Source organism: Myotis lucifugus, unplaced genomic scaffold (genome assembly GCF_000147115.1).
Source record: "Myotis lucifugus unplaced genomic scaffold, Myoluc2.0 scaffold_492, whole genome shotgun sequence".
NCBI classification, from domain to species: domain Eukaryota; kingdom Metazoa; phylum Chordata; class Mammalia; order Chiroptera; family Vespertilionidae; genus Myotis; species Myotis lucifugus.
In genome coordinates this window covers 410,310-436,293 of record NW_005871540.1, presented here as the reverse complement: position 1 = coordinate 436,293, position 25,984 = coordinate 410,310, and the positions used below count along the sequence as shown (strand labels likewise).

The 25,984-nt window shown below is 34.4% G+C and overlaps 1 protein-coding gene across 1 annotated transcript in view; it reads right to left on the bottom strand.

Annotated features, from left to right (window-relative positions):
• LOC102419762 (transmembrane protease serine 11F) overlaps nucleotides 1-25,644 on the bottom strand; it is a 63,116-nt gene extending 37,472 nt beyond the window's left edge. The window contains exons 1-3 of the mRNA XM_023744851.1: nucleotides 25,582-25,644; nucleotides 5,145-5,299; nucleotides 2,386-2,504 (exon numbers count right to left, since the gene is read on the bottom strand). Of these exons, the coding sequence (XP_023600619.1) occupies nucleotides 2,386-2,504; nucleotides 5,145-5,299; nucleotides 25,582-25,592 (285 nt within the window). The 5' untranslated portion in view covers nucleotides 25,593-25,644. The remainder of the gene's footprint in view (nucleotides 1-2,385; nucleotides 2,505-5,144; nucleotides 5,300-25,581) is intronic.
• Nucleotides 25,645-25,984: the final 340 nt, after the last annotated feature.

Here is a 25,984-nt window from a genome sequence, read left to right as displayed (position 1 = left end):
CTAATAAGAAGCTATTTTTTTAATCCCCACCTGAGGATATGTTTAGAACGAGGAAGAGAGAGAGGGAATGAGGGAGGGGGAGAGAGAGAGAGAGAGAGAGAGACATCAGAGACATCGACGTGAGAGCAAAACATCCATCTATTGCCTCCCATATGTGCCCTGACATGAGATTGAACCCTAAACCTAGGTAAACCTCATGGGAAGCTATTTCTAAGACATAAGATTAGAGAAGTGTACAGCCAACATTAGTAGTCTTTCCATATTGAATATTCTGCACAGTAAATGGAAGTCATCTTTCTATCCAATGATAATAATTATCATATCATTTATAGATTAGCTTTTTGGATTATTCTGAGCATTGATTTCCAAAATAAAGCCAATGTTTCATGGAGGGTATGGAAAATATCAGAACTTCTATTTTTATTTTACTTTTATATAAACAAATAAGTTTTTAGAGAACTGGCCTTAATAATACCAGGAATGCACTAATACCTGATGTTCTCAAGGAGAATGTAGAAATCACTTCAGGGGCTGGAGTGGAAGGGGTCAGGGGTGAAAAGGAGGTGCAAAATGGGTGAAAGTTGTCAAATGGTACAAACTTCCGTTTATAAAATAAATAAGTTATGGAGATGTAATTTATAGCATGGGGACTATAGGTAATAATACTATATTGTATAGTAAGTTTTCACTTGACATTTTTGATAGGTCTTGTGATTTTAAGGAAAATCAATTTTACCATAGGCTAATTGATATAAATAAGAGTTAAGTTCCTGTGGCATCTCATCAACCTTATAATAAACCAACATTATTGAAGGACCTTCTCTATAATTTGAAAGTTTCCAAGAGAGTAGATCTTAAAAATTCTCATCATGATTTAAAAGAAAAAAATTATAACTATGTGTGAAGTTAAGCAGGCATATGGTGGTAATCATTTCACAATAAACACAAATATCAAATCATTATGTTGTAATGATTTGATGTTTGTGTTTAACATAGTATAAACATAATTCTGAATAAACCCACCAACCAATAAAGTGAGAATTGTGGCAACATAATTGTAAAAAACACTATTATGTTACATGCAAACAGTAAATAGCTATGGAAAGGAAAATACTACTTACTGATTTTTAACATTTAAAATCAAACTATCTAAAGATAACTGAATAAAATGCTAACACTTTCCACCATTGCTAATAATTTAGAAAAACATGAGAACAGTGGAAGTATTGGAGGGCTAAATACTCATCTTTTAATTAAGAGATAATGTTTAGCCCAGCTGACTTGGCTCAGTGGTTGAGTATCGACCTATGAGCCTGGAGGTCATGGTTCATTGGAATGGGACCATTCCAGGGGTCAGGGCACATGCCTTGGTTGTGGGCTCAATCCCCAGGGTGGAGTGTGCAGAAGGAAGCCAATCAATGATTCTCTCTCGTCATTGATGTTTCTATCTCTCTTTCTCCCTCTCCCTTCCTCTCTGAAAATCAATATACATATACATAAATATATACATATATATATATATTAAATAGATAGTGTCGCCTGGCTGGCGTGGCTCCATGGTTGAAGGTCCACCTATGAACCAGGAGGTCATGGTTCCATTCCCAGCCAATCGATGATTCTCTCTCATCATTGATATTTCTATCTCTCTCTCCCTTTCCTTTCCTCTCTAAAATCAATAAAAAACATATATTTTTAAGAGATAATATCTATAGCCAATCATAGACACATTACGTCTTTTTCCCTAATAGGTTTCAAAAGCTAAAAGGGCAAAAATACTGATTTTCTAACAAATCTGTGGTCTCCACAGACATGCTTTTCATGAGAGCAAAAGTGGAACACTATTCTATTTGACTTCCTACTATGATAGGTTAAAATTTAGCTTATCTTATATATTTTTAAAAAATATAAATGCCTTGATAAATGCATGTTTTCAAAGACAAGCAAAATATTTGAGGGGCATTATTAATTTTGAGATCAAGAATTAAAGACACACATCCTTGTATGTGATACTTTACATACATTTAAAAGCAAAATAAACAAAATTATAAGCCTAATTATCATGTTAAAAAAATGATAAAGGAAAATGAATCAAGAAATAAAATCAAGTTAAAAATTGGGAAAACATCTGTCTCAACCAACAATCTCCTTAGGTCTTAATTTGTTGCCTCTCTAACTACATAACTGTAATAGTATGGAATATTATTTTAAATATTTTGTATACATTAAGTTATTTAATCTTCTTAACCATATAACCTAGATACTATATTATCCTCATTTCACAGAAAAAGATATTGAAGCATGGAGAGGCAAAATTACTACAATAACCACATTCAGAGTGAGACAGAAAAACATTTATAAAGTTTAAAATTTTTCTATTTAGCTTACCATTCTCTCAATCTGATGACTCCTTTGTGTAAACTCTTTTGAGGTTTTTATTCCATAATTTTCTCTGTATTTTACGTTTGTGACTTGAAACGAGGCAAGATAATAAAATGACTTATCATCTGAAAGGTAAAAATAAACAACAAAAATCACTGCTTAAGTATCATCAGTTTCTTGTCTCCAGTCCCCAGCCATTATGATGAGCAACAAAAAAGTTAGAGATATTAATTGTCCGGCACTTAGTATTTAATTAGTAATACAGTAGCTATATTTTAAAGTAAGACCCAAGAATTTATGGACTTGTGAGGGAAAACATGGCCCCTGACCTTCAGGTGCTGGCCCACTACTACCACCTAAGCCTTGGTATCATCCTCTTGAACATAAACAATTTCATAGCACATCAACATTACACAAGGCCCCTCTTGGCCATATAGACAATGACGAAAACACGACCATTCCACAGATATGTTGAGCTCACACAAAAACACTCTCCAAACAAGACAGACCATCTCTCTATCCTGGCTATTATAAGTGACTGACAATTATAACTTTAAGCCTTACTTCATTGCTTTTGCCTTCTAGATAAGATGTACTAAGTTATGAAATCACAGCATTAGTCCAACATCCTGACAGCATCCAATCTAGAGAACCCCCCTCAAAATTAGTTACAAATCAAAATCTTATCATCTCTAACAGTGTCTGACTGGCCCGTCCCATGGTTCCCATGGCCTGTGCTTTCCTTCCCTGAACATGCAATAAGTCCACTACAGATGTGTTCCTGGTGGTCCCTGGTTGGTGGACATTGACAGACCATCCATATTCTCAAAGTCACTGTATTATTTAATAATCTTTATTTTTAAAATTATTATATATCAGAGAGTAAATAATTGGTTAGAATTATATACAGTGAAAGCTGAGATCCTTAGGATAAAAATAACTCCATCAAATACACTTCAATCCTGGTGATGTAAATTTTATTATTAAGTCTGCCCAAATCCTTACTTTTGTTTCAATTATTTCACATATTTTATTTTTTTACTGTTCTTCCTTATTTCCACTCTTTAAAATTACTATTTTAATATTTTTTTTCTTCTTAGTGTTTTCTTGGTTACTGCAATATGGTTTTCTTCACTGACTTCGTTTTGATTTCCTTATGCTATAAAAACATGGAAATTACTTTTTGAATGTGTGTGTCATTTTAGATACCTCTATTTTATCCCCTTCCACTTGCTTATCCTTTGTCATAGACTTTCTTCTTTGTTTTACAAAATTTCTATCTATAATCAGGCAACTCACAATGAACTGCATAGAAGGTCCATGTCATGGATTTCTCAAAATCTTAAGTATTAACCTCTGTAATGGTTTCCTATTGCTGCTATAACAAGTTTGCACAAATTCAGTGGCTTAAAAGAACACAAATTTATTCTCTTACAGTTTTGGAAGTCAAAAGTCTGCAATGAGTTTTACAGGGCTAAGATCAACATGCTGGCAGAGCTGGTTCCTTCTGAGCCTTCTAAGGGGAGGAGAATCTTTTTTTCCCCCCTTTTGTCCACTTTTAGAGGTTATCCTCATTCCTTGGCTTGTGATCACATATCATATTGTCTCCTTCTCCCCCAGCTTTTTTTTTTTTTTGGTCACATGGCCTTCTTCTTTCTTTGACCTTCTTGACTCTTTCTTATCAAATATTTTGGTTACATTTATGGCTCATCTGGAAAATCCGGAATAACCGCTCTCTCTCAGAATCCTCAATGTAATCATATCTGCAAAGTCCCTTTTGCTATATAAGGTAGATCCGCATGTTGTAAGGATTAAGACATGGATGCCTTATGAGAGGGGCATTGTTCAGCCTCCCACAACCTCTTTGATATTTTGTAAATGCTTTTTTTGTTATTATTTTTATTATCTCCTCAATTTTTCTTTTTTGAAGACCTGCCATATTAGGGATGAAGGGCATATTAAAAACAAAACTAGTTCACTATATTTTAACTCAAAGAAGATATTAACAACAAAGACACAATTGATGGGGTAACTTGGTTTCTCCTTTTATTTTATGAGAGTCTAAGAAATGGATATTATCAATCCCCCAATAAAGTGGGTAAGAAATTAAGCTGGACATGTTGAATAATATTCGTCTCTTTCTAGGAGGTTTTTTAAGTATGGTTTTATTGTTGTAAGTCATATACTTCTGTAAAATTTTAGACAAAGTCTCAGTCACATGTGATTACAAATACACATATCAAATCAATCTTAGTCAATTGTCATTTGGCTTACTGTGTTATTAACTATCCATTTTTGCACATACTGTGAAATTATTCCTAAATTTTCTCTCCTTTCCCCAATCATGAAACAATCTCCTTTTCCTTCAAAAATAATGTTTGATCTTTAAGGCTTTACAAATATTTTTTAGGTAACTTTCCTCATATCATCAGCTCTTCTTGGGGCAACTCAATGTATTGATTTTGAGAACAGTATATTAAACTCAGCACATGATGTGATTTATCTTTATTCTGAGGATAATCTTTCATTCTTTCTCTTTTTAAATATGTATTTCTTTGACATGTGTCTATCTATATTGCAAGCTTCACTGGTTGGAAATATGTAAGACTGAACTCAATACTGGAGCAAACTATAATTTAACATCAGTAAAACATTAGTAATTAAAATGTTAATGTCATGCAAATGACATTTTTTATACAACAGAGAATTTTAAGATATTCAGTCATGGAGCACTTAAGCAATAGAAATGTGACCTGGATACTTACCCTCCACAACGTAATGACTAACAATGCCAATCGTAATTCCTATGATTGCTACAATTACCAATGTGAAAAGAGCTAGACGAATAGGGTCCCAAAATTCCTGTCTTCTTTGAAATTCAACTGGAGGGTAATCATCAGCTTTTGAAAATTGAGCTGGTCTGTGATAATGGAAAGGAATAAACAGTAAGACAAAAAATAATCATTATGGCTTTACTCTATGTTCACTTACTTTATTACTCTACAAAAATAATTTATACTGCTAAATAACAATAGGATGCTTAGATATTGAAAAGAACACAAGGTTTTAATTTGTATACCCTCCCCCAACATCCTATTCACAATGTAAGTTTTACTTAACGCTCAACTGGTAATATATTTCCACTGCATTCTATCTGACATTTTGGCTAGAAACAAAAATACATAAAATAAGTCTTTTGCCCTCAAATATTTTATGGTCTCCTAAAGTATGTCCACAATTGCAAGTCTTTCCCAGCACTGCTGTGCTTGAAAGAGGATATGGTAAAGAGGTGGGCTGGGCCAGATCCTGGGCAATATCATAACCTAGAATGAAGAGCTTGAAATTGATTCTGCAGGAGATGGGAGTCAATAAAGGTTTTAATCAGACTGAGAATTTAGAAAAATCACAGAGATATGAATGAGGATGGGAATTAGAGCCAAAGGGCAGATAGGAAGACAGGTTTAGAGGTCATTTAGAAGGTCCAGGAGAGAGATGGTGAGGGCCTGAACTAAGGCTGAGACAGTAGGGTGGGGAAGAGAGATTTAGTTCCAATTCTTGAGATTTGTTGACTGATTGACTAGCTATGTGATAAGAAAAGGGTTAATGGCTCCAGTGTTCCAATGTCCAGGTAAATGATTGTGCCTCTAAGCAAGATGAGGAAGATTCAATGAACAAAAGGTTTCCAATGTAGCATAATGTTGTTATTAATGAGCAATGTGGTGTCCTTACCCTTGAGTCTGAGCCAAATGCAAAGTATCCATTTTATGTCCTTTGTCCCTGACTCTACTCTAGTTGTGTCTCTGACAACTGTTTGCATGACTCTAATAATAAAGTAACTATTAAGGCTACTACCACACACCCAGAAAAAATAAAAAAGTTTCTTATGTCCCCATGTACAATACCTTCCTTCTCACCTAAGTGGTGTATGTTACCATTTCCAAAATATATTTAGTATGTAAATATTTTGATTGCTGCAATATTTTAAATTATCATTTCTTTTTTCCTAAGTTTTATTAATTTGATTGCTTTACTGTGAGCCTTCAAGAAGCAAAAAATGACAACAATAAAATTCTGTCAAATATATGGGTGATAATCATATATTACCTCATGATAACTCTGCATCAGAGTAAAAAAGATTTTATCATGGTCATATTTGATTTTAAAATGAGTTTTATCTGCTGATCAGCTATTCTCAGTTTGATATACTGAAATGTTGACTATCATTTCATGTGGAAGTTGAAATAAGTTTTACCAAGTATTAATTTCAGTGTTTTAAAGTAGAGTTGGCGGGAGCAGTATGCAGATAGCAGCCAACTGCAAAGGAAGTGTAGTTTACCTTAAATAAATAAAAATTCAAAGCAGTCCTAAGCATGCAATAAACTTTTATAACTTGATTATAATAATATATATTTTAAATGTGCAACTGGTTCAAATTCTGAAAATGCCTCTCTTCTGTAAAATGAGGAATAGAAACCTTTTATGGCTTTGTTAGGATTCAAATAGTACAAATAAATAACACAAGTAAATAATCAGAAGATAGTCTGTTCATTTTCTTCACTGAAGCTATGGCTTTGTTTTGCTCTATTCTGTTTGGTTTTGGGTCTTGCCTTTAAATAGAATTATTCACAACAAATTGGTAGTTACAAAATAGTCACAGGGAGGTAAAGTACAACATAGGGAATATAGTTAATAATATTGCATGTAGCCCTAACTGGTTTGGCTCAGTGGATAGAGCGTTGCCTGAGGACTGAAGGGTCCCAGGTTCGATTTCGGTTAAGGGCATGTACCTTGGTTGCGGGCACATCCCCAGTAAGGGGTGTGCAGGAGGCAGCTGATTGATGTTTCTCTCTCATCGATGTTTCTAACTCTCTATCCCTCTCCCTTCCTCTCTGGAAAAAATCAATATAATATATTTAAAAAAAATAATATTGCATGTAAGCACAATTCTTAGTCTGAAGGCAACAAACCCAGAATATTTCAAATAAAATCCACACCTTTTTTCTAACAACCTCTTGGATAATGCCTTATCTTTTAATGTTTGGATGTGGACATCAAATAAAAATGGCATTGCTAGGAGATCACATTAATGTAGTGATGACAAAATAACTGTCAATGTCAGAAGTTCATGTCATTCTAAAAAAACTCATTAAAATACAGGAACTAAAACCTTTTGGTATTTTGAATATAAATGAAACAATAGTTAGAGTAATGAAGTACACATGAAACGAGTATTAGAAAAAGCATGAAATTCAGCATCATAAATTCAAGGGTTCAAACCTTGTTTAGTCACATATTGACCCTGTTATCTTGCTGTCTCTAATCCTAAGAATCCCTTGTGTGTTAAATTAAGGTGATAATATCCCTCACTTCTGAAGGTTGTTGTGAGGATTTTTTAAATCATGTAGAGATAATTCATAATTTCTGAAAAACTATAGGAATAGGAACTGTCATAAAATATACCATTGAGAAAAATAGCAGATGATTATACTACTTTTTATATAACCCTAATATCTAGAATAATTTCTTACATGAATTTTGCTGTTCTTCAAATAAATGAATGAATGATAAATAAAAGAAATGCAGTTTAGATCCTTGATCTAGAAAAGTAATTTGCATACGAAAGCTGAAGAATTCTAAAACATAAGTATTATATTAAATACTCAACAAATATTTATTTCATAAACACCTACCATGTTTTAGATACTAGTAGTTACGGAGTACATAGTGAATACAACACAAATACATGGTCTTTGTTTTCATAGTGCTTACAGTATATAAGGGGAGACAGATAAAACCAGTAAACAGAGACTCTTACAGTGGTGATAAGAGCTAGGAGGAAGATGAATCAGATGTCCATGATCAAAAATAAGAAGGTATGGATTGGGTTAGGAGAGGAGACTACTTAGAAAGAGTGAGTGAGAAAGTCCTCTCTGTGAAAGTATCATTTTTGCTGAGACATGAAGGATAAGAAGAAATCTGCCATGCATAGAATGATGGCAAGTCAGGAAAGTGTGTGAAGTATTTGCATTGAAAAATAACTTGACCTGTTGGATGAACTGGCCATTAAAAAAAGTATGGAGAAGCAGCTGTAAACCAGAGAATATTTCATGACTTAATAGGAGAAGCATTTCAGTTTCTTTAGAATAAAAAAAATCCTTTCTCTATTCCTACAGAGTTATCCCCTGCTTGCATTCTTCTTGGGTCTAAGCTGCAATTTCATTCTTACAGCTTAACTCAGCTCAATATAGAAGACTAACTACATTATCAAAGACCAAAAAGATGTACTATATAAAAATAAATCTCAGTCTAATATCTTTCTCTCTACACAGCCTCCAATATTCTGCTCAATAGAGCAAACATAACCTATAATATTGCCCCTCCAAAGTGCCACCTGTGTAGATTATCAATTAAGCCTGAGAGTTATTTCATCTTTTAGAGGCGGCATCTTTGATGACAAGCACTGTAATGATACCTAAATAAACAGGCGAGAAAGCCTGGCCCCTCCCAATAACTATATCACCAGTTGTAATGAGCTATGATTAGTATATTAGTATATTAACATATCAGAGATGGCTAATCATTGAACACATGACAGTTGCTTATTATTAGAGAGAAGTTACAGCTAATAGTTCAGTCTTGAACTTTTAAGTTTATTTGAGCAATTGCCAATTGGAATAGAGTTGTTTTTCTACTTTGTCTTATAAACTTTTTCTTAGAATGGAGGTTTTTATGACAAATTAATTGGGATTCTAACTAGTGTAGTTTAAGTAGAAGTGTGCAGAAGTAGGCTACCTTCATCATATATTTGTGCATTAAATGGTAGGAGTGTCTTTTATGTTAGGCACAATGGAGAGATTGTTATGTGATTAAGACATTTCCCATTTGAGGTCTCTCAAACCTCAACCTATATATATGTTTTAGATTATTAATCTTAATATAAGAACCATGGGAAAAACCTATTCAAGAATCCAATAAAATATAAAAATACATGGAAAAAATCATAGTATTTTTGACCAGATTAAAGAAAAATAATTACAAATAAGTCATGATGATGAAGATAGCTTTTTCACATGTAAATGAGTCTTATTCCAGAATTTTCAAAGTTAATCTGTTTGTACCCTTTTAACGAGTAAAAGTAAAATATATTTATATAGTACATAAACATATATAAAATATAATATAATATCATTTAAACATGTCCCAGTCCCTCAGGCCTCAATTTAGGTATATCTTTTATGTTGTTAATATTCATGTGAGAATCCATAGAACAAAGCTGTTCATATATATTATATATGCATATATATGTATATCTATAATAATAAAAGCATAACATGCTAATTAGACCGGACATCCTTCCGGATGGCCTTCCAGACAAAGCTGGGGCTGTGAGGAAAACCCAGTCCTGGATGCCGGAGGGAAGCTGGTGCCAGCAGCCAGGGGAAGGAAGGCTTATTCTTGCACGAATTTCGTGCATCAGGCCTCTAGTGTATATATAATAGAACTATATAATAATAAATATTATTAAAACTATAGTATTTTATTTGCAGTTGCAAAGGCAAAGCTTGATCTAAACCCTGTAAATTTGGGTATCATCTACTTTCTCTAAACTCCAAAAGATTAGGAGTTTTTCCAGTAATTTTTCTCTATCACAATCTTACTATGTGACTACTGAGTTCATGGTAAAAGGTCCCAAATCTACATATTAACAGTATGACAATTGGTTTATTCAAGTAAATGTGTCACCTCTAGACAAAGCTCAGGTAGCACTGAACTTGGAACATACCCAGAGCCATATGATGTGTGATCTAGTCAGCAGTATTATTACATGTCCAATTCTATTTAAGGACCTTTTAGTATGTGTCAAATGCATTCTAAACACTAGTGTTATAAAAATTTAAAAAGAAACAAAAAATGACATAGAGCTTATATTCAAGGGGCTTATGGTAGAATAAAAAGGCATAAAATAATAAAATCAATATACTGTCATAGGGAAAATAATAGATTTACCAAGTACTGTCATAAGAAAACATGGAGGACTGAGGAATAAAGTTGTTTGCTAAAGGGACAGAAAGACTTCAGGAAAGACTTGAGACAATGTGACAGCTGAGCTAGCCCCCAAAGGATAAAGGGAGTTCCCAAGCATGTGATACTGACGAAGTACATCCTGTACCTATGGCTCGTTGCTCACAAGCACAACAACTTCTCATGAGTTTATTTGGAGGTCAAATAAAACGTATTGGTTAATAGCATTTTTCAGTAGCACTCAATAGAAAAAATTTATAAGATTGACAAAAAATACAATTCACATATTTTAGATGAAAATGAGAATAAGAGTTTAAGAGAATTTTGGAAACCATGTTAGTAGTTTACATAGTCTAATTTAGTTCAGCTGATAGCAGTACAATTCTTTCTGAGAGATCTATTTCTGTGGGAAGACTTTGGCAATTCTTGAACACATGAATCAGAAACATTGGCAAATGATGAGTAGTAATAGAGAGGAACTGAGTGTGTTGTTGCAACATTTAAAATGATACAGCTATCTAAGTAGTAATGACACTGGTATTTTCATGATAGGGTGAATTTGCTTAGGACTTGATAAGAATTTTAAAAACTAGGAACACAAATCAAAGGACTCTGGCAAGAAATATCCTTGTTTATGTCCAAAAGATATCTCAGGGCATAGTCTAAAAATGACCACATGTGACCACAAAAGAATAAAGGACTTTCAAAGTGGTGAGAAACTAGGGGAATTTAAAATATGAGTTAGTCATCAAAATTAGCTTCCCTGCCAGCTAGACACTACTGGATTGGCAGGCAAGGGAGAAGAGCAAAGTTGTAGAGTGTGGGCAGAAATTGCATAACATCTGCTCCTTTAATGGAATGTGTAATAGCTCTTTATATAATGGGGGGTGTTATTCCTATTAAATCCTATTTAAGTAGTGCATTATAATAGTAAAAGGCATATAGGACATGTCAGGATACAGGTGATAAAATTTTCATGTTTTCCAAAAATTCCTTTAAAAAATATTTTTATACCTATGAGTTCTATATCCAGCACTAGATCTATCTCTCTCTAGAGCTGACCTTTAAAATCATGATTGCCATCTTGTAGGCATCCAGAAGCAACCTCCTCTCACGCTATAATATCAGCAAGGTAAGCTCCACCTCTGAAAACAGCTACACAACCAACAATATTTAGTAATTTAATTTAATTCTTACAAATAGGAGTAATATTTCTACCATTTCCCCATTTTCTTAAAAATGCACCAGACTCGTACAATGGTATAAAAAACAAACAAACAAACAAAACTAGGAATAAATTTAACCAAGGTTGTAAAAGACTATACTTAGAAAATTATAAGAGACTGAAAAAAAGAAATTGAAGAAGATACAATAAGTGGCAGCATGTATCATGTTCATGAATAGGAAGAATTAGCATCATTAAAATATCCATACTGCCCAAAGCAATCTAGATTCAATGCAATTACTATTAAAATCCCAATGATGTATTTCACAAACTTGAACAAATAATCCAAAAATTTATATGGAACCACAAAAGACCCCAATTAGTCACAGCAATCTTGAGAAAGAAGAACAAAGTTGGAGGAATCATGCTACCTGATATCAAACAATACTACAAGGCCATAGTAATCAAAACATCATGTTATTGACATAAGAACAAACATGTAGATCAATGGAACAGAAAAGAGAGCCTAGTAATAAACTCACACCTATAAAGTCAATTAATATTTTACAAAAGAGTCAAGAACATACACTAGGTTAAAGACAGTCTATTCAATAAATGTGCTAGAAAAATTGGACAGATACATGCAAAAAAATAAAATTCAACCACTTTCTCACACCATACACAAGAATAAACTCAAAATAAAATAAAGAGTTTAATGTAAAGCTTGGAACCATAAAAATCCTAGAATTAAACATAGTAAGATCTCAGACATTTCTCTTAGCAATATTTTTTTCTTATATATCTCCTAGGTCAAGGGAAACAATAAGAAATAAACGGGACTACCTCAAACTAAAAAGGTTTTGCACAGCTAAGGAAACCACCAACAAAATGAAAAGACAGTCCACTGAAAGGGTGAACATATTCACCAGTGATACATCTGATAAAGAGTTAATATTCAAAATTTATAAAGAACTCATACAACTCAACACCAAAAAACAAAAACACAATCCAATTAAAAAATAGGCAAAAGACTTGAATAGACACTTCTCCAAAGAGGACATACAGATGGCCAATAAACATATGATTATGATAAGATGCTCAACATCACTAATCACTAGAGAAATTTAAATTAAAACCACAATGAGATATCACTTCAGATATCTCAGAATTCATTCATCTGTCAGAATGGCTATCCTCACTAAATCAATAAACATTAAGTGTTATCCAGGATGTGGAGAAAAGGTAACTCTCATGCATTATTGGTGGGAATAGATGGACCTACAGGGTATTATGCCCTCAGATTGGTACAACCACTAGGGAAAACAGTATGGAGTTTCCCCCCAAAATTAAAAATGGAACTTCATTACAACCCAGAAATTCCACTTCTGGATGGATACCCAAAGAAGCTGGAAATACTAATTCAAAAGAATATATGCACCCCTATGTTCATTGTAGCATCTATAATAATAAAAGCATAATATGCTAATTACACCAGACAGTCAAACAACCTTCCGGACATCATTCCAGACATCCTTCCAGACAAAGCCACAGAGATGGGGGCCAAGGCAGAGGCGGTTAGGGGAGATCAGGCAGGCAAGCAAGCAGTTAGGGGCGATCAGGCAGGAGAAAGAGTGGTTAGGGGTGATCAGGCAGGCAGGCAGAGTGGTTAGGGGCAATCAGGCAGGCAGGCAGAGGGGTTAGGGGCAATCAGGCAGGCAGGCAAGTGGTTAGGGGCGATCAGGCAGGCAGGCAGTTGAGCGGTTAGGAGCCAGTGGTCCTGGATTGTGAGAGGGATGTCCCCGGCAGTCGGACATCCTCCAAGGGGTCCCAAATAGAGGGTGCAGGCCGGGCTGAGGTGAGGGACCTCCCCCTCCCCCCTTGCACTTCATTCACCAGGTCTCTAGTCATTTATAATAGACAAGTTATGAGAGCAACCCAAGTGCCCATCAATAGATGAGTGGATAGAAAAGCAGTGGTACAATAAACAATAGAATATCATTGAGTCATAAGAAAGAACGAAATCTTACCATTTGCAACAGCATGGATGGACCTAGTAGGTATTATGCTAAGTGAAGTAAGTCGGTCAGAGAAAGACAAATACCATATGATTTCACTTATATGTGGAATCTAAAGGACAAAATAGAAACAGATTCATAGATACAAAGAACACACTGATGGTTGCCAGAGGAGGTTGGGGGACTAGGTGAAAAAGGTGAAGGGATTCAAAAGCACAGATTCATAGTTACAAAATAGCTATGTGGTTGTAAAGTACAGCATAGGGAATATGGTCAATAACATTGTAACTATGTATGGTGCCAGTTGGGTACTAGAAATATCAGGGGGAACACTTTGTAAAGTATTTTCTAACCACTATGCTGTACACCTGAAACTAATACAAAATAATATTGAATATAAACTCTAATTGAAAAACATTTTTAATAAATAAATTATCCTATATAATAAAGATGTAATATGCAAATGGCCGTTACGCCATGAAGCGTAACAACTGACCTTGTAACGACCAGATCACGAATCAGCAGGAGGGTGGGGCAGCGAGCTACAAGCGGGCAGCAGAGAGCTACAGGAGGGTGGCAGCGAGCTACTGGCGAGCTACTGGTGCACAGATTTGTGCACAGGGCTACTAGTAAAATGTAAAATAGTAAAACACACACACACAATGTACCAGGCTCTTCAAAATCTTCTGCCTCAAGTCATGTTGTTACCATAACTTCCAAGCATGGCACCTTTAATTTTATTCATTTAATATATGTTCATTGAACATCTACTTGTTTCAAGCACTATTTTAGGTGGTAGAAATATAGCAGGACTGATTATATATTTTCTGACATTACATCTTCTGATTGGGAAAACACTGAGCACTAAATCTATACATAAATGTAAAGTATCAAGTAAGGGGGCAGAGAACAGGTGGGGGTGTAGTCAGGTTAACGTAATCAGGGGAGGCCTCTCTGCAAAGGTGACATCTAAGCAGAGAAGTGAACACTGTGAGGACTGGAATCATGCAAATATCTGAGGACAAAGTACTACAAGCAAAGGGAACAGTAGAGACCAGTGACCTGAAGTGGGAGCAGACTTGGTGTTTGCAGAAAGAGTGAAAAGGGCAGTGTGGCCAGTGTGCAGTGAGCAAGCAGAAATGGGAAGAAGATGAGGTCAGAGTCATGAACCAGATCATACCTAGCATGTCACAATAAGGACCTTTTTATGTTATTTTTTTTGTTTGTTTTGTTAATCCTCACTGGAAGATATTTCTTCCATTGATTATTAGTGAGAACGGGAGGAAGGGATAGAAGGAGGGGGGAGAGAGAGAAACATCGATGTGAGAGAGACACATCGATTGGTTGCCTCCCAAATGTGTCCCGACCGTGGACAGAATCAAACCTGCAACCCAGGTACATGCCCTTGACAAGGAATCAAACCCGTGACCCTTTGGTGCATGGGCCGACACTCAAACCACTGAGTCACACTGGCCAGGGCTTTTATGTTATTCTCTGTGAAAAGGGGAACCATTATAGAGTTCTGATTAGTGGAATGATATGGTCCTATTAAAAAGCTCACTCTGTGGAGAATACACGGTGGTGAGGGGTGAGGGTAACATGAAGGGTAGTAGAGGCAGGGAAACTGATTAGGGGACCATTATGATAATAGTACAGGTGAGATAAGATGGTAGCTTGGACTAGGAGGTAACAGTCCACATTAGAATATATAATTGAATTCAGAATATATTTTGAAAGCAGAACTAACAGATGTTGCTGATGAATTGGTTTCAGAATGTGATGTGAGAAAGAGAAGAAGGAGGATTCTAAGGTGTTTAGTCAGATCAAGGGAAAGAAACATTTTGAGGTGGTGAGACCCTTTTCTCAAATTAGTGCTTATATGGAACTTTACCGTATGGCACCAATTTAATCAGAGCTGATCTGGGGTGAGAGGGTGTGTGGAAATCTGCCAGCGTGTAATCACTCCTCTGAGACACATTTGCAAGAATTAACGCTGAATTTTACCATAATCCCAAGATATTTCTTCCCCCCGCCCCCCCAAGATCATTCTCGGTGTGGCCCTCAGCAGCCTGGCCTGCCATACAGCCTCCACTGCTCGCCCTCGCATTGCATCCTCCAGCCTTTACCTGCCATGTACCCAAAGAGCACGTTTTCATCTTTCAACTATCACCTCCATAAAGTCTTATCTACGTAGGAAACTCCTGGCACACTTCAACCTGTGAGTAAGGAACTAGCAGGCAGATGGTGGATATAGGCATGAGCCATTTATTCCCTCTCTCTCTCCCAGATCCTCAGATAGGTAAGAAAGACTGAAATCTAGAGAAGATAGTCTTTGACAAAGGAAACTTTTCTCTCTGAGATTGGTTGCAGATACAAATGTATTTGTAAGCATGAAGATAGAAATTTGAAGACTCCTTTCTTGATTTTTCCCAGAAACCCATATTGAATCTCAGAATTCCTAGTTAAACATAATTAATGCCCTTCAATCACCAATGGTAAAATCCTATTCATTATGTCACTACTATAATGTTGGCCATCCTATTCTTAAAACCTCCCCTGCCTAAATTCCTGAGGAAAACTTCTCTCATCTTGTAATAACCTGTCAATAGTTTTTAAGAATGCATTCCTAAAGTTTACATCCATTATACTACTTATATTTCTTTAGGATCATACAACATGAATCTAACCCTTCTGTAACATTTAATTCATTCAGCAAGTTTTATTGAGCATGTACTGTGTGCCCAGCACCATTATAGGCACTGTATATTCCCTGATGAACAAACCTATGTACCTGTTGTCATATAAATTAGAATCAGGTGAACATTTCCAGATCCTTTCACCAGTTAGCAAAATCCCCATACAGTCAGGGACATATTAAGAAAGCATTTCTTATACATCTTCCAAGAATTGAATAATATTAAGAGGAATTACATAGCAGGTGAATAGAAATGATGACAACTCATCTCCCTAAGAAATACTTTTTTCACTCAGAATGTAAAGCTATGGCTTTAAGTCTGCTTTTTTTTCCACTCAGGATGTAAGGTTATGGCTTTGTTTTAAAATCAGTCAACAGTGATGCCTCTCAAAATTAGAAGCAGAAAGTCAAGAGTTTATGTTTAATAAAGTTATTCATTATTTTGACTCAGCAACACAAAGAAAAGGAGGATGAGTTGGCCAAGAGTTTATAGTAAAAAAGAAAAGTTATGTTGTGAGGACTCTATAAACATCTTTTAATAATTGTGACCAATATTATTCAAATCTTTTTGTTTACTCTCACATGACTTCCTCATGGGGGATATTTCTGTGCTTATTCTCAAAGTCATTAAAATGTTACAAGGAAACCCTGTACAATTCATTTGAAATGGGTGAAGTGAATCCATCAAGATGAGAATTTAAATACTTGATTATCCTTGTTACTAAAGAAAAGTAAATAACCACGCTTAAGGTAAATGAGCTCTATGTATAGCATAAATATTTATGTGCTAATCGGGTGTTCTCCAGGAAGTAGGCCTGAAGGGAATTCTTTTTATGTCTTACACATGTCTTAACATATTTGTATTCAACTTGAAGGACAGGTACACTTTAGTTATTCAGTTTGGGCATAGTTCTCTCTACTCTTGCCAAAAAGCCTTCATTTCTGGGAATGCTGGTGATTAATCATATCTTCTTAATTACATGGGTTAACTGAGGTTAACAACTTTCCTAAAAACAACCACACACGTAGTGACGCACACATGCCAAGGGAGACAAGTAGCAACAGACAACAAATACAACATTCATTTTAAATGTAATTTTGGAGGCCAAAGGAACCTTTGAATCTCGGCAATAGTAAGACTATCTCTAGCTGAACAGTTCAACAAGGCTTAGGCCATTCCATTTCCACAGACTTAATTATGACAAAGAGAGAGAAAACTCAGGAAAATATCCATGACTTAAATCTTGTACTATAGCATGAGAACTTTTCAATGCCTATTCCTTTGAAACGTCTGTTTTAGGGAGTAGAGGAAACCTATCACTTTCCCAAATGAAGACTAGAAGTTTGTGATTAGGAATCTTTATTTTTCTTGAGTATCAAATGGGAAGAAGTTACTCTCTCAAGGGAAAAGAATTACTGTACATAGTATTCAGATCATGTTCACAGGCTGAACAGTCAAACGTCTTTTCATATTCATCACCTAACATGGTAGTGAATCAAGGAAACTTGAAATTTTGCACAGGTTTTGCAATAATAAAAAAGAGAAAGATATCACCAAAATGAAATGTGCGCACCTGTAGGGGAACTCACTTTAGAAATTTAATATGGCTCCAGCAGTAAAGGCATCTGGGAAAAGTTGGGCTCTCGGTTTAATTCTCTGTGACTGTAGCCTCAGGTTTAGCTGACTACCCAGAGAGCCAGAATGTCCCTAAAGATAAAAGTTTACTTCTCCAAGATTGTAAGCTCCCAAAGAGCAGAGGTTTGTCTTCTGCTTATTTTTATATTTCCAAAGAGCCCTTGCATAGCAGTTAGAAAACCTTGTTGACATGGAAAATTTCAACTATAAAAGTGAATCACAATGTACCCAAGATTCACAACTTGCCAGCATTTCCCAAGACAAAGAGGACATAAACCAATGTTTGCAAAATAATTTAAAAAAACATACCTTTCCAGAATCAAATCAAGAATCTCTGATCTGAGGTTATTATTTTATAGACAAATAGTAGCATATCCCATCTAACAGTAAATCAAAAAATGAGATTTTCCACGAGGTATTAGTACTTCAGACTAGGTAACAGGCAGGACATTTACTTTTTTCCTCAAAAAAAATGAGCCAGGAATTCTCTTTTCAAATATTGGCTTAAGGTAAATTAAAAAGAAAAATGGTAAATTATTCCTTTTCTGTTTAATACACCTAGCTGACTGGATCCAGACTGGATCCATGCCTCCTATGTCAATTCTTTCCTTCTGTTTTGTTTGTTTGTTTTTAGTGTTATGAGATAGCCCAATGGCTTCTGACTAAATTCTCTTTTTAACTCAAGTCCATTTCTGACAACTAAAATAATTTTAACCATCTCATCCAGCACAGCATAAATGTTTCTTGAGAAACCCATTTTGCTACTCCAGACTGAGTTTGAGAGAATATCTTAGGGGGCAAAAGCAGATTTGAAATAGACTTAGTGCCTGAAAAAAGAATTCATAAACTGTTAAGCACATATTCTCCTGACAAATATTTTGTATTTTTGTTGAACATTTTTAGTATGACAGCCACAAAAAAATATTTAATATTTTGTCTACGATTTAAAGACCAAATAGTGATACAAAGTGCTGTTAATTACAATAAATTTGAATTTGCCATAAATAACAGCTCTATTTTATATATACAAGGTGGGGCAAAAGTAGGTTTACAATTGTTTGTATGGAAAAATAATACAAATTAATAAATAATAATACAAGAATAAACTGTTTCACATACTCAAAACTGTAAACCTACTTTTGCCCCACTCTGTGTATGACAGATGCCAAAAGGAATGTGCTATTACTATACAATTTCTGGCAAACTAAATAGTGAAATGCATAAATATGTATTTTAAAACAACGTTTCTTTCAATAAGCAGCCAATATTTTGCTCTTAGCTTCCTGTACGATTGATTGATATTAAAGTTTTATATTTGAGTGGTATTTTGCAATCCAGTTAAAAGGGAGGAGCTATGATTAAGATATAAATGCCCTAGATGAAAGAGATTAACAATATTCTCATTTACAACTGATATAATCTGCATATTAAATAAGCAAAATTAACATGTCCTAGAATCTTTGTCACATTTCTGATAGGCCCTGTGTGAAAGAAGTAATGAGTAGGTTAGAGTGCTGCATGCAAAGAAGTTTAAGAGTTCCTCATTCTTGGAATTTTTCCCCTTAGAGTCTGAGTTGCCTTATCATTGACTAGTGAATAAAAATATCATACAAAATGTGAAAAGGTGGCCCTAGCTGGTTTGGCTCAATGGATAGAGTGTCTTCCTGTGGACTGAAGGGTCACAGGTTCGATTATGGTCAAGGGCACATGTGGGCTCAATCCCCAGGAGGCAGCTGATCAATGATTCTCTCTCATTATTGATGTTTCTATCTCTCTCCATTCCTCTCTGAAATAAATAAAAACATGTTTTTTTTAAAAAAATGTAAAAAAGTAAAGGTACTTGTCTCAACCATCTTATCTGATAATATCCCAAGTACCCAATCATAATATCTATGAGTTAATATATTCTTAAAAGTGACATGATACACTAGTATAAGCAATGAAAAAAATGAATTGATCTTATCAATAGCAAAGTAGTGGCCAGTACCACCTAAAGCAACCAAAGTTTGAGATTGGAAATGAAGCCATAATCAGACACTAGTAACCATCAAGGGGAAAGATGATTATGAAAGGATGAATGATAAGTGGGAGGGGAGGGTAAGTAGTAGGGAATTAATGGGACAGGAAATGCCTCACAGACTTAGTAGAGCAGAGAGCTGAGATGATACCATTGATGCAGTTTCGAGGCAGTGTTCATGCTAATTGTCAAATCCAGTCTCTAACAGGTCTCTACAACTTGTTCAGGTCTACACGCATGACCAAAATCATGATATCAATGTGAACGATGGGAGTAACAGTACTGACCTGATTTTTAATCTATTTTTATAAAATGTTATCAAGATGAAACTGTAGATTCTTACTTTGTATCACTTCTCTTAAAATTTGACACTACAATATCACACCAAAGGCCTCATTCATTTTAGGTCTTGTGCCTGTTCAAGTTTATTTGTCTGTTTATACAAGAATCTCTCAATGGGCCTAAGGGAGCAGATAAAATACTTAAGGCAGTTGTTTGATACCTTGTAGATCAAACAATTAACTGGATTTTTTCTTTCAGTAGTGTCTACACACACCCTATACTCTGTTTTGCACTGGACTTTTTTATTCTATTTTTAGGAGTTAATTCTTGCCAACTTGCTTTATTATATTTCACCTGTTGGGATGTGTGTTGAAGATTGGTTGACATTCTAGTGTTTAAGCCAGTATATTTTAGATAGTACAAAAAATTTTTCAAATGTTACCTTGATAGTTTTTTAAATTATGTAATTTTAAAGTTGCATTAGTCATTCCATATATTATATTCTAGAGTAAATAAAACAAGATCTGAAGGAGACTTGATAAGTTTGAACCATATAAAATTTCTGATATTCAGTTATTTTTAACCCAATAAGCATCAATTTCATATGGTCTCCACTAGTATATCATGCTACTGTATATTTTCTATAGTTATGTTTTAAATTAATTCATTTTTGTTTTATATAAAATACCCAATGTATGGGTTGCTCTCTTCCCCTAATGATAATGTTATTTAAATTGTCCCATGCCTCAAAGTAGCCTGCTTTCAAATTTTGAGCAGAAATAAGCAAGCAATTATAAAAACAACTTTGCAAAATTATTTAAAAACAATTCAATATATTATAAATACTGGCAACTAAAAAGAATCAAGTAAGAGTTAAAATTTACTCATACACATTATTGGAAGAAAATATAATGTACAGAATCCAATCCAATTTCTGATTTGCCTTTTAATTTGTCTAGTCTATAAGCACTTAACTGATGCTTTTATCTCTTCTGTAATAAATTTCTGTAGTTTAAGTATAAATGTTCTTGAAAATGCTAAGGGTTCAAATGCTTCATAATAAATAAGGAAGCCATATCCTATATAATAAAGAAGTAATATGCAAATTGACTATCACACCCTTGCACAAGATGGCCACCCCATGTGGTCAAAGATGGCCACCACAAGATGGCTGACAGGGGAGGGCAGTTGGGCACACAATAGGGAAAAATAGCAAGAAAGTTTCATTATGTGTATTTGTTTATGTGTATGTGATATGTGTATGTGTACACATGTACTATATACACATAACACCCTGTGCATGTATAATGTATGTAGGTATATACATATATTATGTGTGTATTGTGTGCTACTGGTAATAAGCATTCATTGAATTAATGAACTAATGAAACTTTCTTGCTATTCACCAGTACACAGTACTCCAATACACAATATCCTTTTTAAAAAGACTACTACAAATACTTGCTTAAAGCAACACAGACTTATCGTCTTAGTCAAATACTGGTTTCCATGCAGTCTTCCTACATTTGTTGAATAGTGTTAAGAGGTCCCATTTAGATCTTCACAAAGCTTCATTAAGCACAGTAGAAAACTTTTTCAGTACTTAATGTTTCAAAAATATATTTCACAAATTTATCGTGTAGATAAACAAAAGTAGACTGTAGCATGTTATCATGTAAACTAAAAATTTCTTGTAAAGAAAAAACATCAGTTATCACTACCAGAATTATCATCAAATCCAGATATTATAAAATAAATGAAGTGAATTAGAAAAATGTTTTTGGGAAAAGTACAAATCCTTACCTTATAGTTATATTTATAATTCACATCCATTTGCTTGTTTAGTTGTTTATTATGTCTCCTCCTTTATATTGTAACCATAAAAATAGAGAATATGTTTTATTTATGTGTGTCTGTATGTGTATTTGTTTATGTGTATGTGATATGTGTACACATGTACTATATACACATAACACACCCTGTGCATGTATAATGTATGTAGGTATATACATATATTATGTGTATATTGTGTGCTACTGGTAATAAGCATTCATTGAATTAATGAACTAATGAAACTTTAAAATCTAGTCCATAAGCATTTATCTGATGCTTTTATCTCTTCTGTAATAAATTCTCAAGTAAACAACATATGTTTACTTGAGATGAATTCTCTCCACTGCTCAGCTTTTTATTTACCTTCTGAATTACTGTAACTCAAATATCGCATACACCTTTTTGAATAGGTATGTAAAAAAAAAGGTAACTTTGAAATTTTCATTTATTCCTAACCTTTCCTCTTTCTAAGCATCTGTTCTTTGGCTCTAGGCATATTTTATTGTAAGTCAACCCATGAATGTTGACAGTCTATGATGGACCAGGCAATGTGTTTGGCACTGGGAATGCAAAAAGCTCTCTGCTTAACTGAGGAGATATAATTGAAAACAAATAATCACACAGAGAAGTGCCAACAGAAATATAAACAGTGTCTTGTGCAAGTTTGATAGGAAGGCTGTGCTTCAGGAATAATTAAGATGCGTGATGTGAGGGTAGGAGAAATATTTTACAGTAACTTTGATTAGAATCTTGAAGGAAGACTATAGTGTCTCACCAAAGGTGGGAAGGAACATTAATTGGAGGCATATAGTGATTATATAATTCAAGAATATGACAACTCTTGAAGACAGAAGAAAAGTGTACATAGGTGGTCTCCCTGCCACTCTCTTTATTTAGCTCTGCAACTCTACCCAGAAGACAAATGAACCATCAAACTGCTTTGTTCTACCCTAACAGTTTTAAATTGCAAATTTCATCATTCCTTCCTCTTGTTTAATTTTCACTCAACTCTCCTAATGTAGTTCAGAGACTTTAATCTGGTACAAAAGGCCTTTTGTAGTCTGACTGTTCACTTCATTTTTATCTGATAATGTCCAATAGCTATTTGTAAATATATCTCAAGTCTCTCGACCTTTGCAAGGGCTATGTTCTAATAATTCCTACTTGCTTTATGAGACTAAACTCAATCATTGTATATTCAGAGAAGCTTTTATAAGATTGAGTGGGCATTCTTCTAGCACCTTGTTTATACTACTTTATTTTTATACTTATCAGAGTGTGCCATCATGTGGCTTACTGATTTGCTTCTTGCCTCTGAGGTCTCTACTACTGGTAACCATATCTCTAATCTCTACCTCACTGTGGAGAGTACCAGATATGGGGACTAGTAAAAAAAAAAAAGTAAACCCTGGGGTAATTTAAATGATTCTCTAGTACCTTAAGAAAGTTAATGATCTCATTATTAACTAACTATTAACTCTTTAGAAATCATAAAACTTAAGTATTCCAAAGAACTTTAATGCTATCTAATGCAATGTTTTTAAACATATTTTTTACCATGACCCACAATAAGAAATGTTCTACATCACAGTATGGGGCACACACATAAACAACAGTTTCACAATATAATACTTAGACTTACTAATTTACTACTTAGGATATATTAAAATATAATAAAATTAATATTGGATAGTAGTTCATCATTATTTAATACAAAAAACACACAAATTAAATTAAATAAATAGTACCAAAATAAAACAAGTAATAAACCAATAAAACAAAAATAGTTTTGTTCTTATTCACAACAATGATTTCAAGTCCCATTAATAGTGACAACCTCCTCCCTATTTATTTTACTGTAAACTTTCTCCACAGTTTATAACTAAAAAAGTGAAGTCTTGAGAGATGACTTGTCCAGGCAAATAAGTGCAAAACTGAATCTAGATACATCTAAATCTCATGCCACTACTCCTCCCACTATGCCACAATGAAAAAGAGGTAACTTCTGCTAAGAAGCTTTGCATATCTAGCTCATCTGTTCTTTGACACCCTATATCTTGGGAAAAATACCTTTACTAATGAATTCCATTAGTAATAATCTTGTCTTATATCAATGGCACAATCCATAGATTTTGACAATATGGATGTTAAAAATGATACTCATCCTGGAATGCAATTAGAAAGAATACTTAAAATCCTCAGAACTATAAACTCTGAATTAAAACTGATAAGGCTCAATATAGAAATTTCATGTCTGCAATGAAATTTCATGTCATTTTTCAGAGTGGAAAAATGAGTGAGTAGAGATGACATAATAAATTGGGAAGAGGAAAACCAGGTTAATAGAAAAGCCATACACACAATTCTGGAAAAAGTAAGAACAGAACTTCAAGTTCTCTGCTCATTAATTTTTTAAAACTAAAATCATTAGCTTTTCATATTTGTAGGAATATTTGTTAAACATAATTGTAAGCTTTTTCCACTGCACATTTTTTCTTACTCTGTTCTTATCTTAGTAAATAAGAAATACACTTCCTTGTCTTTAATAAGAACTTCAGAGAATATGCTACGTCATGCTAACATGAAAGGGTCCGTGGGGACCCATGTGCATGACTCATGCTGTTATTTGAGAGCGCAAGAACAGTCATCAGATAATGTCAGATCCTACAAGCCTAAATCATTATATTTCATTAAAGAGAAAATCAAATAACTGAACACTTATAATTATCACAAAATCATGAAAACACTTGACACAGTCAGTGCAGAATATGTAGGAAACTGGTGTTGGTAGAGAAATCAAGAAGCTCTGTGAGAAGTCAAGTTAGACTAAGCAGGAGTTTAAATGAAATCACTCTGATCAAATATCAGTTATTCAATCTGTAAAGCAATAGCCTGAAATTGCCTAAATATAAACATATACAAATTATTTGCCTTAAATTCATTAATTAATCAATTATTTTGGAGTTCAATTATGACAAATGTCACATAGAGTCTAGATTTTGTTAACTCAATAATTTTTAAATACCAATATTTTAATTTTCATCATTTCACTCATATGTTACTACCATACTTCCTGTTGTTTAGTTAGAGAAATAAAAATTCTAATAGACTCCCCTCTTACATTTATTTTTAGTTTTCCCAGAGTATACTTCTATAGGCAACATAAGACAAAAATTTATACAAAGCTATTTGATCATACTAAGTTACATGAACTATATTAAAAACTTTACTCTTTGAAGCATAGTTTCTTCTAAATGTTTAAATATAACATAGTTAATTTATTACTGCATATATTTCTATTTCTATTATTTAGAAAGGACTACATTGGTTCCTTTGTTTTTTTAAAACAAACAAACAACTCCTACATTTAAAAACAACAGAATAAAACTTTAACACAAAAAAACAATAACACAAGAAAAACTCTTATTTCTAAAGCTCTCTCCACCAGCCATCACCTGTCCTTTCTGACCCAGGAGGTGGAAACCTCTCTCCCTGTTGATAACCCGACTGAGAAAAGCAAGCTTCATGTGTACTTACGCATACATCATGGACCCAGAACTGGGGCAGCTTCTATCCAGACACCATCTGATCTATATCAGCCAGGTCAGGGCTGGGAGGCTGGAAAATAATGACAGTCATTGGTAACAAGAAAAGAAACAAGTCTGACAGGTTCAGCGACCAAAACAGAATCTGATAAGAACATGATCGATGTTGTGACAGCCGGTTCCACAGAGAAGCTCCAAGCAGTGAAGGCCACAAGGTGCAACTGCGGGTGATTCATGAAGGCCACACTCTTCCAGTTGGGGAGGTATGATCGGCACTGAGGTGTGGCCCCAGTTTGTTTTCAAGAAAACAACAACAAAATATTAGAGTATATTGGTGACACTTCTTCATTAAAATTGTATGCCTCTTTCCTTTGAGGGAACCATGAGTGATGGTG